The sequence below is a fragment of the Athene noctua genome, chromosome 11 (genome assembly GCF_965140245.1).
Source record: "Athene noctua chromosome 11, bAthNoc1.hap1.1, whole genome shotgun sequence".
In the NCBI taxonomy this organism is placed as follows: domain Eukaryota; kingdom Metazoa; phylum Chordata; class Aves; order Strigiformes; family Strigidae; genus Athene; species Athene noctua.
In genome coordinates, this window is record NC_134047.1 from 12,388,845 (window position 1) to 12,405,847 (window position 17,003).

Here is a 17,003-nt window from a genome sequence, read left to right on the forward strand (position 1 = left end):
CTCAAGACTCCAGCAGCCCATTTTCACTGATGTGCTGTTACCTTTATTTATAGGTGAAGAACAAAGTGGACAAGCTATACTTACCCCAAAGACACAGTGGGAGTCTGTGGATTAATTAAGGCTTGATCCCCCATTCCCTGCTCCCAGCACCAGCACTGTGTCCAGTGACACAGTACACTTCTCTTGACTGAGTAACAGCTGGGAGGAGGTAAAAGCCAAAGAAAACCTTCCACCCAGACAATCTTTGGACACATAGTTCCTTCACCATTTAGGCCAGCAATGACCAGAGGTCCCCATTCATATCACTACTCTGATGGCACCAAGGATGGCAGGAGGTGGCCTGTTGTAACTTTGAGGCAGGAGGAACTAGATGAAGGCAAGACCCAACAAGTATTTTAAGAAAACATGTGGAAATCTGAATTACCCATGTGTTCAGTGCCTGGTTATATATACATGTAAAGCCTATCAGCTTTGCAAACTCAACCTGCCTTTCCCTGACAATGCTAAAAATATGTTTCCAAAAAAAACCCTACCCCACTATAGATAGCACTAAATATAGGCTTTAATTCAAGATTTTGCTAGTACCTCATGGTTATTAAAAATACAAAAATCTGAACAGCTTGGAGATAGGCTCTAGAGGTTTTGTCTCCTCTAAAAATAAGATGATTGTCAGACACAGCCATATTAAAAGCCATAAATACACAGAATCTTCATTCTGCAACTAAATCATACCTCACTATAGACAGGAGTATAGTGCTCTTTTGGCAATGGCAGAATTTAGAAAGTAAAGTACTATTTCTTAATTTGGAAGGACTATGAAGTCTTTTGAAAGCACAACTACCAGCAGTAGGCTGACAAACAACCTAGTTTACTGCCAATAACCAGGAGATGAAGAGAGCTCTGAAGATCAACTCTAAGAAATACCCATTTCCTCGTTAGTGTCATCCAGCAGAATGGGGAATGAAAAGACAAATCAACCCAGCAGTCCCATTTCTGCAGCTGCTCCCAAAATGTTCTGTAGCAGAGAGACAATAAAACAATCTCAAGCTAAAGGTCACTATGAGAACTTGTTGCACATCACTTGCAATTTCTCATCAAATATAGTAAAAGAAAGTTGCTCTATCTTCCTCTTGTGAAAAGGCACTTGAAGCTGCTGCACTAAACTAAAACTTCAAACCTGTGGGAAGATCTGAGATATGCCCCAGCTATCAGAGAGCAAATCTGCAAACGCATCCTCTGGCAAGAGCACACTCAGGCAAATCAGTAATCCTGTGTTTCCAGTTAGACCCATCGCACAGGGAGAGTCCCTGATTTTCCCACACAGAGCAACACAGCGTGCATTGCACAGAAATCACAAAACCTAGTAACGCCATGAAAGCACCAGTCCGGTGCCATCAGCACAGGCCACTCACAGAGTTACCATGCTCTGCAACAGGGAGCACCTTTATGGCACCAGGACAGGTTGGCTCCTAAGCACGGCACTCAGAGGAACAAGCTTGACGGCTGCTCAATAGAAGCATCTGCAACCATATGCTGGACACCAAGAAATGAGTTTGATCAGAGAGTCTTTTACAGGGCTCTGAAACCAAACTGGCTGGGAAACCTGGTGCATCCCAGGTCAGCCTGGCACTCCATCCTACGGGACGGACACCTTTTGCCCAGGTTGACAAGTTTGTAGAAAGCTCATTTACACACTTCTGGCAATCATAATTACCCCCGGAAAATGGCATCACAAAACCAACTGATGCCTGTGTGGCAACCACAACAGCCAGCAGCAAGCTGCAGTCTGTAAACCTTTCAGAGATAAAATTCAAAACCCTAAGGAAAAAGATAAGATTTCCCGTTCCGTGAAAATAAACTCTTATTTCACAAATAAGCCAGCAGAGGGCACAGAAAGACTGCACGGAAAACCCTCTGCTCCTTCACTGCAAGAGACACAAGCCAAAATGCTCTGCAGTGCCCAGTCTCTGCCTGCTCAGGAGATGAGCAGGGAGGATCTCTCTGCCAGCAATAAGCCTGAATCAAGGTTCTGGGTCCTAAAAACTCTAAACTGATGCCTGAAATAGAGTCAGATGCATATTTTGCAACCTTTCCTCACATCATTCCCAAAGGAGGTATCAAATCCCCCACAAACCCTGTCCAAGGACACATCGAGTGGTTTGAAAACCTCGATGGAAATGTCGGAATCACAAAGTAATCAATGTGGTATCAAAGCTTCCTTCTATCTAAGCATCACCTCAAGCAACTGGAAGTGGTCAAATACAACGTCTGGGTCTATGCCTGACTCCCTCCAGCAGCACTCTCCCTGTTGGGATGCTATTGTGTTTTTAGAGGTGGGATGAGGAGAATTCACTTCAAGTGGGGACATGGAAAGTGGAAATTTTTACAGTGTGCAACTGTCCAAAACCTAGTAAAACTTCCATGTCATCTTCCAGTTCATTTCTCATATCTATCTCTCAAAATAAGGAAGGTACTTTCACTCCAGGATTGCAGCTGTATAAATGGCAAAATCGGAAATTCATTTCCCATTGACAATTTATTTTGACCTTTACTGTTCTTTCAATTCTTCAAAATGTTTTTATCTTCACTGTTTCACAAGTTCCTGGAACAAATGAGAATTTGGAATGGGGTCTGAAAACAACTAGGCAGGGGGACAGTTTGAGAAGTGGTTTTCTACCTTTCTACAGCTGCTCTTACTAAATGCTGCTGCAATGCTATTTCCTTTACAGCATAAAGTTCAAATCCTACTGAGCTGTTATTTGCCTATAGTATCACTCAGCTCCTGCCCAAAGACATTAAAATTTTAAAAGGCAAGACTAGGAAGCAAGAAACAGGGACATTAATTGCAGAAGAGTACAGCTAAACAAATTTGCTGGACTGTTAGGACCAACACACAGGTCCTCTAAATCCCACTCCAGCATCCTTTGTGCTACACCAGCCTCAACCTCTTATGCCACCTCCTAATGGGTTCAGGCAGGGAGCCTCAGTGAGAACCAGCACTTTTGTGCATTTTGTGGGACAATGGGTAGGTTGTTTTGAAAATATTTGCTTGAGCTATTTCTGCTCTACACTGCTAGCACACTTGAAAAGTGCTGGAGCACTTGCTTACAGCAGCTGACCAAGCCGAGCCACCCTGTCCTGGCAGCACCTTCTCCCTGCTTGTGGCTGAGCATTTGACTTGAAATACAAATCCTTCAATTAATGCAGAGCAGCCCAGAGTGGAGGCAGGAGGGCCAACAACTGTCCTGGGGAACAGGTGTCAGCAAAGAGCTGGATTTAGCCCTAAAACAATAAAAGTCTGGAGTCCGCTGCTACCATCACACTCAGACTGAAGCTATTCCTCCTGCATGTTTATTTTTGGTAAAACGTTTCCAAGAGCCACACCCTGATGAGAGATAGGCGAGCAAATCCCTCGGGTATCTCAGGACATTTGTTACTGGAGCTGCTGGCGGGCTCTCTAGGTCCATTCCTATCCAAGAGTACCCCCCCTTTAGCCTCACTCTTGACTGCTCTGGGTTTGATGCTGCTGCCAGATGACTGTGCATTTCTAAATCTCTAGTCCAAGTGTCTGGGATGCAGAAGGTGTTTACAAACAGGGCAAGCTGTACACTTTCCCCTCCATCCCACTGCTGCTTCTGCCTAGCAAGGCAGCAGGCCTTCCATGAAGGCGGAAGCCACAGCAGTCCGGAGGTCATACTGCTATCGCCACACTCAACGGGAACTCAGGGGAGGTTTCCTGTCCAGTTATCTCAAGTACCATATTTAAGTTTCTTGGTAATGTTTGTAAGCTGTAACAGCTGAGCTGGGGCTTACCGCATCACCCGTTCACACAGCTGACCTGGGAAATCGCTCAGATTTTGCCCTAAGAGCTCTGTAATTAGGCATGCAGCCTTGCCCTCAGCTAGCAGAGATGTGGCTGCTCTGGGAAAATAGTGCCAGTATTTCCCTCTGCTCCACTCAATCCTTTCATGCCTCTGTTATCTTGCTCCTGCCCAGAATACTTTCAGCTTGGTCCCTGTGGATACCAAGGGATATCAAACCACAGCCCTCTCATTCAAGCTCCTCCTAAAAACATTTCTTCCAGATACCACAAGAAGTGACTAACCACTGTTCACCCTGCTTCACAAGTGCCTGGAATTACACAGTGAGCTGTCTTTACTTTTTTGTATTACACAAAATGGAGCAGAAAAACAAATCCAGGAATAACTAACAATGGTACTGCCCATTTTAGCTGGGAGTCAGAAGTTCAGATTTTTCTCCCCCGGCATTTCTAATCCGCTGCCAATTTTCAAACACTTCCCCTCTTGGCTCAGAAGTTACAGTGACCCCTTTTCCAACAGGGAACAATGTCATCACCTCTGTAACATCTCTGGTCTCTCCAAGCCCAAAAGGAAAGGAGAAAGTTTCTTCACAAATTGACCCAATTTCCCTACCTGGCATCATTAAAAAAAAAAAAAAAAAAAAAAAAAAAAAGTAATCAGGTTCAACTGATCAGCACAGATCCGAAAGAAAACAGCTGGGCTTCACACTGGGTCTACCATGGTTTGTCCACAAACCTGTGCCAATTCCACAGCGGGCACGGAGTGACATGAGCCTGGCACAGCTGATATAACTGCTACTGCTCACAGATTTCTGCTCCACACACAGAGATGCATGTGCAGGTGCCACAGCGATGGGCTGAGAGTTAATGGAGGAGTCTATCAGCTTCAGGCCTTTTCTCATCCTGCATGCATGACTCCTTTATCCATGGGACTTCTGAGGTTTCATAGCGTTAAGCTTTGTAATACCCAGAACCTAGTCCAAAATGCAATGACCACTTAAAAGTTTTGACAGTTTTAAGGGCTTTGAAAGACTTGTTTATAGCAAACAGGAATGCACTGCCATAATTAGAGTCACCACCATGGCCCACTTTTCCCTTAGTAGTGGGTATTTAACATCCCAAAAGGCTATGTCATTCTGTGTAGAGGCTGATGCAAGGCAGCTCAGCTCTGACCAGGCACCCATGCAGCTTGTGGTCACATTAGGAAGGCATTTTGCTCACACTATGCACCCAGCCCCTTATCAAGGCTTTCTAACATAGGCTCAGCACCAAACTATTGAAGCCACACAACTTCTGACAGGTTTAGAGCAGGAATAGAGTTCACTGAGATCTGCCAGAGAAACGATCTGATGAGCTCTACAAGACATGGGCCTTCTCTTTTTTTTTTTTTTTTTTTTCCCCATTCTTGCACTGTGTTACAGGACTCTGACAGGTATTCTAGATGCTGTGTTGTATCCAGCACCACCTAATAAAAATCAGCTACCACCACCCCCTGCTACCTTTTTTAAGTGAGAAGACACAAGGGTCATAGAGCATTTGCTAAATGCCATCTGTCCACAGCACACTTCAAAATTCTAAATTTGTCAAAAGCACTCTTCTTGAAAATTTCTACTTCAAATGAACCAAATACAGAAAAAAAAATAAAGGTAGTGCCTAGAAATACATAAACTTCTCCTACAGCCCTCTTCTAGAGGCAGTGATACAAACAAATGGCCAAAGGAAGAGCAGTTCAGGAGGTTTACACTAATACTTCAGGGAGATGTCAGTTAACTGACTTCTCTCAGGCTGATATAAAAGCTGTGTCTACTGCCATCATCCATATGACGGAGTACTTAACTGAAAATCCCAATGAGGGATATATAAAATTGCTTTCAAGTGCAGATCAACTTCATAAGATGTGTAACAGTATGGTCTTATTGAAAATACTACAGTAAAAGTTACTCATACCTTTCCATTTTTGAGCCGTCCAGAGGAGACAATTCTAGAGACATGCACTTGGAACGGACGGCACTCGTTGTTACAGTTAAACTGTTCCTGTCTGCCCGTTATCTCTACAGAGTTTTGTTCTACAAATGAAGTGGTTCCATGCTTTATAATACGGCAACCAGTCTGTTCTAAAACCTGTCCTTTAACTGTTGCACATTTTAAAAAAGTCACTACAGAAAAGTCAACATCAGCAACCGGAGAACAGCCCAGGTCTGCAGTATCGAGATTATTCACAGGAAGATCTTGAGAACGGAGCAGGTCCCTGCCCATGACCTGCGTCTTTTCCAGAGTACTGCCAGCGTCTTGAAACTCTTTAGTCAGGGTTGTCTGTGGAAGGTAGATCAGAGCCTCGGTCACTGCAGAAACATCACTGCTGGCAGCTACGGAATGGGCCAAGTCCACAGTATCCAGATTATTCACAGGGAGACCTTGAGAATGGAGCAGGTCCCTGCCCACGACCTGTGTCTTCTCCAGAGTACTGTCCGAGTCCTGAATCCCCAGCTCACCTCTAGACAACTCTTGCAAAAGCAGCTCAGGATTTCTCAAGTCCTGCATATCCAGTTCTGTCTTTGAAAGCTCCTGAGCCACTGTTGGAGACTGATCCGTGTCTTTAGCAACCACTGGGGCACAAGCCATGTCCTCAGTATCAAGTTTAGTCAGGGTTGTCTGTGGAAGGTGAATCAGAGCCTCAGTCACTGCACAAAAGTCACCACCTGCAGCTGAAGGACAGCCCAGGTCCATGATATCCAGATTATCCACAGGAAGACTTTGAGAAAGTGGCAGGTCCCTGCCCACGACCTGTGTCTTCTCCATAGTACTGCCAGTGTATTGAATCCCCAGCTCACCTCTAGACAACTCTTGCAAAGGCAGCTCAGGATTTCTCAAGTCCTGCATATCCAGTTCTGGTTTTGAAAGCTCCTGAGCCACTGATGGAGATGGATCCATACCTTCAGCAACCACCGGAGCATAAGCAATGTCCTCAGTATCAAGTTTAGTCAGAGTCATCTGTGGAAGGTGGATCAGAGCCTCAGTCACTGCAGAAAAGTCACCACCTGCAGCTGAAGGACAGCCCAGGCCCACAGTATTCAGATTATTCACAGGAAGATCTTCAGAACATGGCAGGTCTCTGACCATGACCTGTGTCTTCTCTGCAGTACTGCCCAAGTCCTCAATCTGTTTAGTCAGAGTTGTCAGATCCTCAGAGGGGTCTTTAGTATTTAGCTCAGTGAAGGAATCATCTGCAAGCTCTGGTAGGTGGGAGGTGGATGGTTCTGGCCCAAAGGCAAAAAGCGATGTTTCATTAAATCTATCATTCTCACTGCCCAGAGCAGAGGAACCAATATCTTGTGACGTTTCTGTGGTTTTGCAGTGCTGCATGGGCTCCTTCCCCACTAAGCTCTCGAAGCTCAGATTGTCCCATGTGCCTGAGTCTGGGGACTGCAGACACGCTCCCACTGTGCAGAAGGCCCTCGCACTCTCGTTCTCAATAACCAAACCCTCTTTGTGGGAGGTATCATCCTGCCTCCAGCTTCGGAAACTCCGCTGAGGCCTTTTCTCATCAGGTGAAAATGCCCTTGAGGAGCCTCGCAGCCTCCGAGCTGCCTCAGCCACACTGGTGAAGAACCTCAGAACACCCCCAAAGTGAGTGGCTTTGGTTGCACTGTTTGATTTTTTCCGCTGGCTGAGATTCTCCTCACATCTCGTATCAAAGTCCAAATGAGAAGTAGAATGATCAGTTATATTTTCTAAGTTCTGGAAATTGGTTTCAGCCCTTTGATCTGGAAGCTTTGAATTATCTTTGCTAGTTAATGAAATTCCTTTCAGATAGCTCCAGACATCAGAGCTTCTTCCTCTTCGGCTCTCCTGTGGGAGCACAGCACACCTCCTTTGATTGTCCCCTTCTGTAACTGCAGGACTCTTAAAGTTTTCAAAATTCAAAGACCCACTCTTTCTAGCTGGTATTCTATGGCAGTTACTATCATTATCTTCACTGTGTAATCTGACACTAATATCCCTGAGACATTTACTTTCATTGGCATCAATTTCAGGAATGCTGATATTCAGCTCTATGTCTTCAAAAGAAGAATCCAAATCATCAATGTACCCCGCATATGAGTGGCGGGAGGGCCTCTGACTGTCACCCAGTTTCTTAACCCTGTAGACAGCTCTTTGCCCACTGGCATGATGGTCTTCCTCAGGGTCACAAGCAACCTGGTCTCCAGAAGCTCTCAAATCCACATTCTTAGGCATCCTGGAGGTCCTTCCCTTTTTTGATGGCCTTACCCTGTCCATGAAGGATGATTTTTTTAATTCTGAGACCTCAGAGGTAACTCCCAGTAGGATCATGGACTGGGGTCTTCCTTTATTTGTAGCAAGTCCTTTCCTTCGTCTAACAAAATTCCAGATCCGGTTGCTCTTGGTCATCTTCTTATACCTGGGTGTTTCCTCCTGTTCATTTGCAACTGCATCGCTGGAGGTGCAGTGTTCACCACTACAAACCTCCAACTCATCAGTACTGCCTTCCTCCACGTTCGCTTGGAAAATCCTGTTTGCATATCCATTTGGAGCCATCACGGGACCAATATGCTGGGGGCCCTCTATAACATCCATCGCCCCAACTTGCAAGGTGGTATCAGGGTTCACAGATGCATTGTCTTCAGATTCCTTTCTTCACAAGACTTAAGGAAAAAAGAACAAACAAATAAAATTAGGAGCAGATAGTTTTTATCAGACACATCTGTTAAAGTATCACAGGTCAAATCTTATCCCAGTGGCAGTGGTGGTTTTGCCATTGATTTCACTGAGGCTGAAATTTTGCTCCCAAACTGTATAAATTTTAAAGCAACTTAAATTTAATTTGAAGGACTGAAGATTTAGGGACAGCAAATAAACTTCCTGCATTAATAAAGTTACCACAAAATATATGCAGAATACCATAAATCACATCTTCGTTTTGCAAATTGCTAGGACTCTAAATACATCAGAGTACATGACAGAGTGAAAAAGAGGAAATTACATTAAAGCATCCCTGCACATGTCACCAGCCCCATGTGCCAGGAACCAGCAATGCACTCCCAATGAGTTCAGTCTCTTCAGGCAGGCATTCAAAGAAAAGTCAGGATGAGCCTTTTCCTGGGACCCATGAAATTCTGAATTACTACAATATCAGAAAACTCATGGAATATCCAAGCCAGGTTTTTCCTACTATAGCTATGGCACCAGCATGGAATTCCTCACTGGAACTTGACTGCTAAATGAAAGCTGCTTGGCCACCACTCAATGCTACACAAAACACACGTGTTCCCTTCAAGTGAGTTCCACCCTAAGTGAACCGAATTAAAACTACAAGTACCCCCTGTGCAACAGCAATGGAAACCACTCCAAACACTTTGTGGGAATACATTTGAACTCTCTCTCGTACAGATCGTAAAGCTTCCCTTCCACTGGTGTATCTCTGCCCTGTTTTGCTGCTACAGCTTCATAAGGTAGTCCTGGGTTTGCTGTCTGCCTTTGCAACATGCAGAACTACATGTCAGGCACTAAATGGGGTTAAATTCCCTCAATTCCCAATCCTACTCTCAGGACAAAGAAGGAAGCAAGAGTAGGAACAAGAAGGAGTACAGCCCCAGAGACATGGGTTTGACAATGGGAAAACTTTCCATTTTTCCCCAAATGAAGGGAAAACAGGCAGTCACACTGCAGTACTCTGACACAAAGGCATGAAGCTCACTCCTGCTCTCATCCATTTTACTCTTACTGCTCTATAAACAGTCTCCATGAAAAAAAATTACACTCACTCTTTCTATTAAAACTAAGGTTATTAATGCAGCAGCTATTGCCCTAGACACCTAGGACAAGGAAAGGCTCCCCCCTGCATTCAGTCAAATAAGCCCTGCCACCACATTTATCTTCAATAAGCAATGATAATCCGTGAGACCTCCATAGATGGCAGAGGTATCAAGGAACCAGAGCACAGCCAAGTGAGGTCAAAAACCTTAACAGAAACATCTACTATCCTGCTTTTTTATGCACAAGTCATCTGGCTTTTGCTACAGCCATGACCAAGCATTTTTGGCACCAGTGGTACTTAGGGCAGCAAAAACTAATGTTTGCTACTGTGGTGGGCTGACCATGGCCAGCTGCCAGACGTTCACCCCACTGCACTATCTCTCCCCCTCACCAAACAGGATGGGGAAAAAAATAAGATAAAAAAACTCATGGGTTGATATAAAGATATGGAGATCCCTTACCAATTACTGTCACAGGCAAAACAGACTTGGGGAAAATTAATTTGATTAATTGCCAATTAAAATTGATTTGGATAATGAGAAACAAAGATAAAACTAACACAACACCTCACCTCCACCCACCCCCATCTTCCCATGGCTCAACTTCCCTCTTCACTCCTGATGGCTCTGCTTCCCGCAAGGTGCAGGGGGATGGGGAACTGGGACAGAGATGGTCAGGATGTGGCAGTCCTTTTTGTCACTCCCTCCTTCTCAAGCTTTTCCCATGCTCCTCCACAGGCCGCCATTCCTGTTGTGCTCCTGCGTGGGGCCTCCTCAGGCCACCATTCCTCTCAGGGAACACCCCTGCTTCAGCACCTCCTCCCCACCACCTTCACCAACCTCAGAGTTCACGGCAGTGTTTCCCACAAACCTCCCTCACTCCTCTCTGGAATTTTCACCCTTTCCAGAGAGGCGCTGCCAGCACTTTAAAGAGTAACACATTTGAATGGATTTGAAGGAGTGAAAAAAAAAGTGAGCATTTGAGTAGTTTCATGTTCTGCAGCCAACTGGCAGCAAAAGACAAAAGTCACAGAAGGTCCCTATTTTTTTCTTTTCTCTTTCCAGTTTTATGTTTTATTGTTTTTGGCTGGGTGGATCCTACATGAGGAAAGACGATTCAAAGGGAAGAGGCTTGTCTGTGAAGTCTTTGGACGGATGCTAGCACAGAGAGAAAGGCTGTTTCTCATGTGTCAAGCAAAAGAGAGCCTGTAACAGGAGACAGATCCTGTGCAGCCCTCCCCAGAGAAGCAACACAACCCAGAAAATGCAGGGCTCAAGGGTAGCTTTAAAATTAAATATATATATATATTTATTTTTTTTTTAAGTAGCTTTAAACCAGATGTAAATTAGAGCCACCACCACAAAGCCATGTGGCTCCTCTCCACCTTCCCTTTCACCCCAGCTTCACCTGAACCTCTCCTAATCTTTGAAACCATCATCACTGCTTTGACAAAGCTCTCCTTGAGGGATAAATGGACTAGCAGGACACAGGCATGGTGCTCAAAAGGCCTTTAGACCAGCTGCTAGCTAATATTCAGTGTGAGAAAAGCACCTTGTTGCCGTGTAATTCACACCAATTAAGCCTGTTTTGGTGCACACATCAAAATCACTGGCTAACCTTGGCAGGAGCCAACTCACAGCAGCACAGCTGCATTAGCACCTGCGGTCCCAGCACTGTGACCCGAACCAGATTCATGGCCTCACCCAGAGCAAAGCCTCCCAGCACCAAGGCAAATTCTCTGCATTTGAACAAATTTCAGCCAGCTTCACTCAGTCTTCCCCGACCAGGTGCCAAAATCTGCTACGCTCCATCAACTGATAGAACCACCAAAATTAGTGTTCACCACTGTGCAAAGACACAGCAGAATGCTGGTGGGAAACCTATGCTTCAAATTAGCCACAGAAAAGGTGGCCTCATCAACCAAACCACACAGGCTCAGGGGCATTAAGGCCCATAATAATAAAATTTGAGAATGGAGAAGAAAGTCTTGCAAGAGTATCTGATTGAACCATTACTCATCTTTCTGGGGCGCAGGAGGAGGTTTTGAAGAAAGACTTTGAACATATTTTTGAGAACACCTATTAACTACAACAGTTAGTCAACCACCTTTTTATTCTTCCCCTCCTTGAGCTGCAGGCGCAGTTGCAGATGTCAAGTTGTAGCAAGTTACCACCTAGCAGCTAAACTGCGACTATCATGTCTGTGTGCCAGGCCTTAGCCAGAGAAAACATGAGGTAATGCTATTACCTTACACCTCTTCCACTACACTCTGAATTACCTCGAGACCAAGCCCTGTTACTGTTGCAGCACAAGGAGTAGCCTTTCATTCTGAAAATTCACCTTCCTTTTCCAGGTTACTGAGGCAAACAAGTAAGTTAGGATTGCACAAAATCCCAAGCAAAAGGCATCAGATGTGTTACACAAGCATCTGTATCTATAGCCATGATTCCCCTTCCAAGTTCTTTCAATTTTTTTGGCATTATCCAAATCTTTAAGAAAGAACTAGGTACTTCGTATCTCATTCATGATTGCGTAACATTTCCTTGGCAACAAGGCTTTTCTGCTTGATACCAGTGGGAGTAATAGCAATTTTGCTCCTTTTAAATGTGTTTTAGCAGACAGATACAAGAGCATGGGCCCAGGTAACACCCACTGAGTTAGCAGTTCTCATAGACATCACCGAATCAGGCTCAAGCAATCAAGGCTGTCACAAGGCACAATTCAGGGATTGACGCTTTTCTTGGGCAATCTTGTTCTGCACTGGCCCTTAGTAAATTTACAGGAGTTAAGCACAACCATAGCAAAATAAGGGTGTCCACATAACTACCAAAGGCAACAGGCTAGAGAGACCAGTTAGCCAGGAAACATCAATCAGGAAATGTCTGATCCAGGCTGAAATGAGTTTTCTCAAGAGATCCCAATGACAGAAAGAAACAGCTCATGTAACACTGCACAGTTCAGGCTGTTTACAAGGCTGGCAGCACACAATTCCTGAAATCTACTTCAGATCACTACAGCTTTTGGGCAAACAGTAGAACTTTGGTTTGTTGGGGTTTTTTACTATTTAGTGCTGTAAAGCTGTCCCCTAACCTAGAAAAAACACCAAAAATGCCTGACAGTTGGGACCCCCTGACAGGAAAGGTGATCTACAACTGGGTTTCAGGCTTTAATATTTTGGAAGATGCTCTTAAGCCATGAAAACATTAGAACTCAACTGAACCATATCCCCTCAGAGGAAAATGTAAGGGAACACAGCAGATGTTTTGGGAAACATCTTTGCAGAGAATTAATTTCACCTGCATTCAAGCTCGGCACATGACTGTAAATCCAAGCTTGCTCTGCATTGCCTCGGCATCAGACCTCTGAGCAGGAGGTAATTTCATTTAGCAGAGCAGACTGACAAGGGAATGCTCGAGCCTCCATCCAGGCAGGCAGCGAGATTGGGGAGATGCCATGTCCCAGCACAGCACAGCTCCCCGCTGCCACCAGCTGCTCCTTTCACTGTAGCTGGAGGTTTGCTCACCTGCCCTTGCACCAAGGCGAGCATTTATGGGTGTGAGCAGAGCTATAACTGGAAACAGCAACTCACAATTATCAAATCATAGAAAGGTTTGGGTTGGAAGGGATCTTAAAAATCATCTATTTCCAACAGCCCTGCCATGGGCAGGGACACCTTCCACCAGACCAGGTTGCTCCAAGCCCTGTCCAACCTGGCCTTGAACACTGGGCAACCTATCACCACCCTCACAGAAAAGACTTTCTTCCTTATATCCAATCTAAATCTACATCTACCCTCTTTCAGTTTAAAACTGTTACCCCTTGTCCTATCCCTACACCCCCTGTTCAAGAGTCCCTCCCCACCTTTCCTGTAGCCCCTTTAAGCACTGGGAGGCCGCTCTAAGGTCTCCCCAGAGCCTTCTCTTCTCCAGCTAAACACCCCCAACTCTCTCAGCCTGTCCTCACAGGGGAGGTGCTCCAGCCCCTGATCATCTTTGTGGCCTCCTCTGGACCCACTCAAGCATGTCCATGTCCTTCCCACGTTGGGGGACCCAGAGTTGAACACAGAACTCCAGGTGGGGTCTCACGAGAGCCAAATAGAGGGGGAGGATCCCCTCCCTTGACCTGCTGGCCACACTGCTCTGGATGCAGCCCAGGACACGGTTGGCTTTCTGGGCTGCGAGCGCACATTGCTGGCTCACAGTCAGTTTTCCACCCACCAATACCCCCAAGTCCTTCTCCACAGGGCTGCTCTCAATCCACTCATCGCTCAGCCTGGACTTGTGCTTGGGATTGCCCCGATCCATGTGCGGGACCTTGCACTTGGCTTTGTTGAACTTCATGAGGTTCGCATGGGCCCCCCTCTCAAGCCTGTCCAGATCTCTCTGGATGGTACATCCCTTCCCTCCAGCATGTTGACCATGTCACACAGCTTAGTACCGTCAGCAAACTTGCAGAGGGTGCATTCAATCCCACTGTCCACATCACCAGCAAAGATGTTAATCAGTGCCAGTCCCAACACCAACCCCTGAGGAATGCCACTTGGACATCAAGCCATTGACCGCAAATCTTTGAATGCGACCATCCAGCCAATTCCTTATGCACTGAGTGGTCCACCTGTCAAATCCATGTCTCTCCAATTTAGAGACAAGAAAGTCATGCAGGACAGTGCCAAATGCTTTGCACAAGTCCAGGTAGATAACATCAGTTGCTCTTCCCTTATTCATCAGTGCTGTAACCCCATTGTACAAGGCCAACAAATTTGTCAGGCATGATTTGCCCTTAGAGAAGCCATGTTGGGTGTCTCAAATCACCTCCTTATTTTCCATGTGCCCTAGCATAGTTTCCAGGAGGATCTGCTCCATAATCTTGCCAGGCACAGTGGTGAGACTGACCGTCCTGTAGTTTTCTGGGTCTTCTTTTTTCCTTTTTAAAAATGGGGGTTATATTTCCCCTTTTCCAGTCAGCGGGAACTTCACTAGACTGCCACAACTTCTCAAATACGATGAACAGTGGCTTAGCCACTTCTTGTGCCAGTTCCCTCAGGACCCATGGATGCATCTCATCAGGTCTCATGGACATATCTCATCAGGTCCCATGGACTTGTGCACCTTCACGTTCCCTAGATGGCCTCAAACCTAATCTTCACCTACAATGAGCAGTTCTTTATTCTCCCAGTACCCACCTTTGCCTTCTGTGTCTTGGGCGGTGTGGCTGGCACACTTGCAGGTGAAGGCTAAGGCAAAAAAACTGTTGAGTACCTCAGCTTTCTCCATATGCTGGGTAACCAGGTCTCCCATTTCCTTCCAGAAAGGGCCCACATTTTCCCTAGTCTTCATTTTATCACCAACGTACCTATAGAAGTTTTTCTTGCTGCCCTGGATGTCCCTGGCCAGATTAAATTTTATCAGGGCTTTGGTCTTCCTAACCTGATTCCTGGCTACTCAGATAGTTTCTTTATACACCCCCCAGGCTACCTGTCCTTGCTTCCACCCTCTGTAAGCTTCATTTTTGTGTTTGAGCTTGTCCAGGAGCTCCTTGTTCATCCATGCAGGCCTCTTGGTGTTTCTGCCTCACGTCCTCTTTGTCAGGATGCATTGCTCCAAGCCTGGAGGAAGTGATCCTTGAATATTAACTAGCTTTCTTGGACCCCTCTTCCCTCCCATGCTACTCTGCCAAGCAGATCCCTGAGGAGGCCAAAGTCGGCTCTCCTGAAGTCAGAGTAGTGAGCTTGCTGTGCATCTTCCTTAAGGATCTTGAACTCTACCATTTCATGGCCAGTACAGCCAAGAAAATATGTTGACTTTGGTTTTCACTCAAAGAGCTGCAGGAACACACAAGCCATGTGGCAGGAGGAAAGGGCTTCAGTGGGCAGAAGTACATCCTTCCCAGGGTCTTGCTGGGATGGAGTTAATCTTCTTCCTAGCAGCTTGTATGGCGTTGTGTTTTCAATTTGTGAACAACACAGTGCTGATAACACACTAAAGTTTTAGTTATTGCCGAAGAATGCTTGCACAGTGTCAAAGTCTTCTCTGTTTCTCACTCTGCCCCCTCACTGAACAGATTAGGGGGTGCACAACAGATTGGGAGGAGACACAGCCAGGCAGGTGACCTGAACTAACCAGAGAGATATCCTATGCCATACAATGTCATGCTCAGAAATAAAAAGGGAAAACAGGGGGTTTTAGAGAGGTTCCTTTTGCCCAGAAAATGGCTGGGCACCAGTCTACCCATGGGAACTAGTGAGGGATTGCCTTTGCATGGCTTGTTTTATTTTCTTTCCCTCTTCTTCCACTTTTCCTTTGTTTATTAAACAATTTTTATCCCAACCCACCAGTTTTCTTGCTTTTATCTTGCCTTCCTCTTCCCCCATCCCACTGGGGGCTGGGGTAGGCAGGGCAGTGAGCAAGAGGCTGTGTGATGCTTAGCAGCCTACCAATGTTAACTCAAAACCTTTCCACCACCCACCTGGGGGTTCAAGGGATTCAAGACAATAACAGATGTGATTGGTGTGTGCTAGATTAAACTTTCAGCTGCTATATCTGCTTAGTTATTTGATTGGCTGCTGTGGATCATAACACTGGCATATTTACTTTAGTAGCTGACATACACATTTCCTCACACATTACAGTGCTGTACAGTTTTTTGCTGTACAATAAACTCCAAAAATTGTTAATGACCATTTTTAATTTTTACTGTATTGTCTATCACTTTGTTTTGCTTTGCCTGGGAGAGCTATGGCACTGGCCCTGCACTGGCCCTCACTGGCCCTGAGCCTAATCTAGTATTTGGGTCCTACCTTGCTGCTGTCTCAGTACCCTGAGAACCATCTCATGGAGAAAATCAGCAATTACCCTCTTTTCTCCAGAGACAAACTTTGTGGAGAGAGGAAAGAACGGCACCTACCCCTTCCTCTCCTCCAAGACAGATCTCTATAGCCTTGTTGTAATGACCTTTCAGTTCCTTGCATATCCTTGTGTAACCAGATCATTTGTACCGGTGCATGTTGTGAGCCTGATTTTGATTATTGTTTGCAAGATTAAACAACTAGCTGGGAATGCCACAAGGGAACATGCTCCAATGCATTTGATCTCTGAGTGGCAGGGTGTACATCCCAGTAGATACGCTCAACAAGAGAACACCCATGTCCTCACCAGCCAACAAAAGAAAACCCAGACATCCCTAGGCTGTTGTGGGATCCTGGAGAATACAAGGTTACAGTCAACTTGCAAATCCCCTCTACCAAGTGACCCGAAAGAAGAACTACTCTGACTGGGACCCTGAGGAGCAACAAGCCTTTGAAGAGATCAAAGAGGAAACTTGTGGTGCAGTAGCCCTTGGGGCAGTCCAAACAGGTTCACGTGTGAGAAATGTGCTCTCCACCACACAACCTCTGGCAGGACGCACCTGG

At 45.6% G+C, this 17,003-nt stretch overlaps 1 protein-coding gene across 4 annotated transcripts in view; it reads right to left on the reverse strand.

Moving 5' to 3' along the window:
* Window positions 1-6,633, reverse strand: part of ARHGEF9 (Cdc42 guanine nucleotide exchange factor 9) — a 191,187-nt gene extending 184,554 nt beyond the window's left edge. For 3 of the 4 annotated variants that reach the window (XM_074915590.1, XM_074915589.1, XM_074915588.1), the window contains exon 1: window positions 5,768-6,633. In XM_074915590.1, the coding sequence (XP_074771691.1) occupies window positions 5,768-6,619 (852 nt within the window). In that variant the 5' untranslated portion in view covers window positions 6,620-6,633. The remainder of the gene's footprint in view (window positions 1-5,767) is intronic. The other variant, XM_074915591.1, reaches the window with a different exon arrangement.
* Between the last annotated feature and the right edge of the window lie 10,370 nt (window positions 6,634-17,003).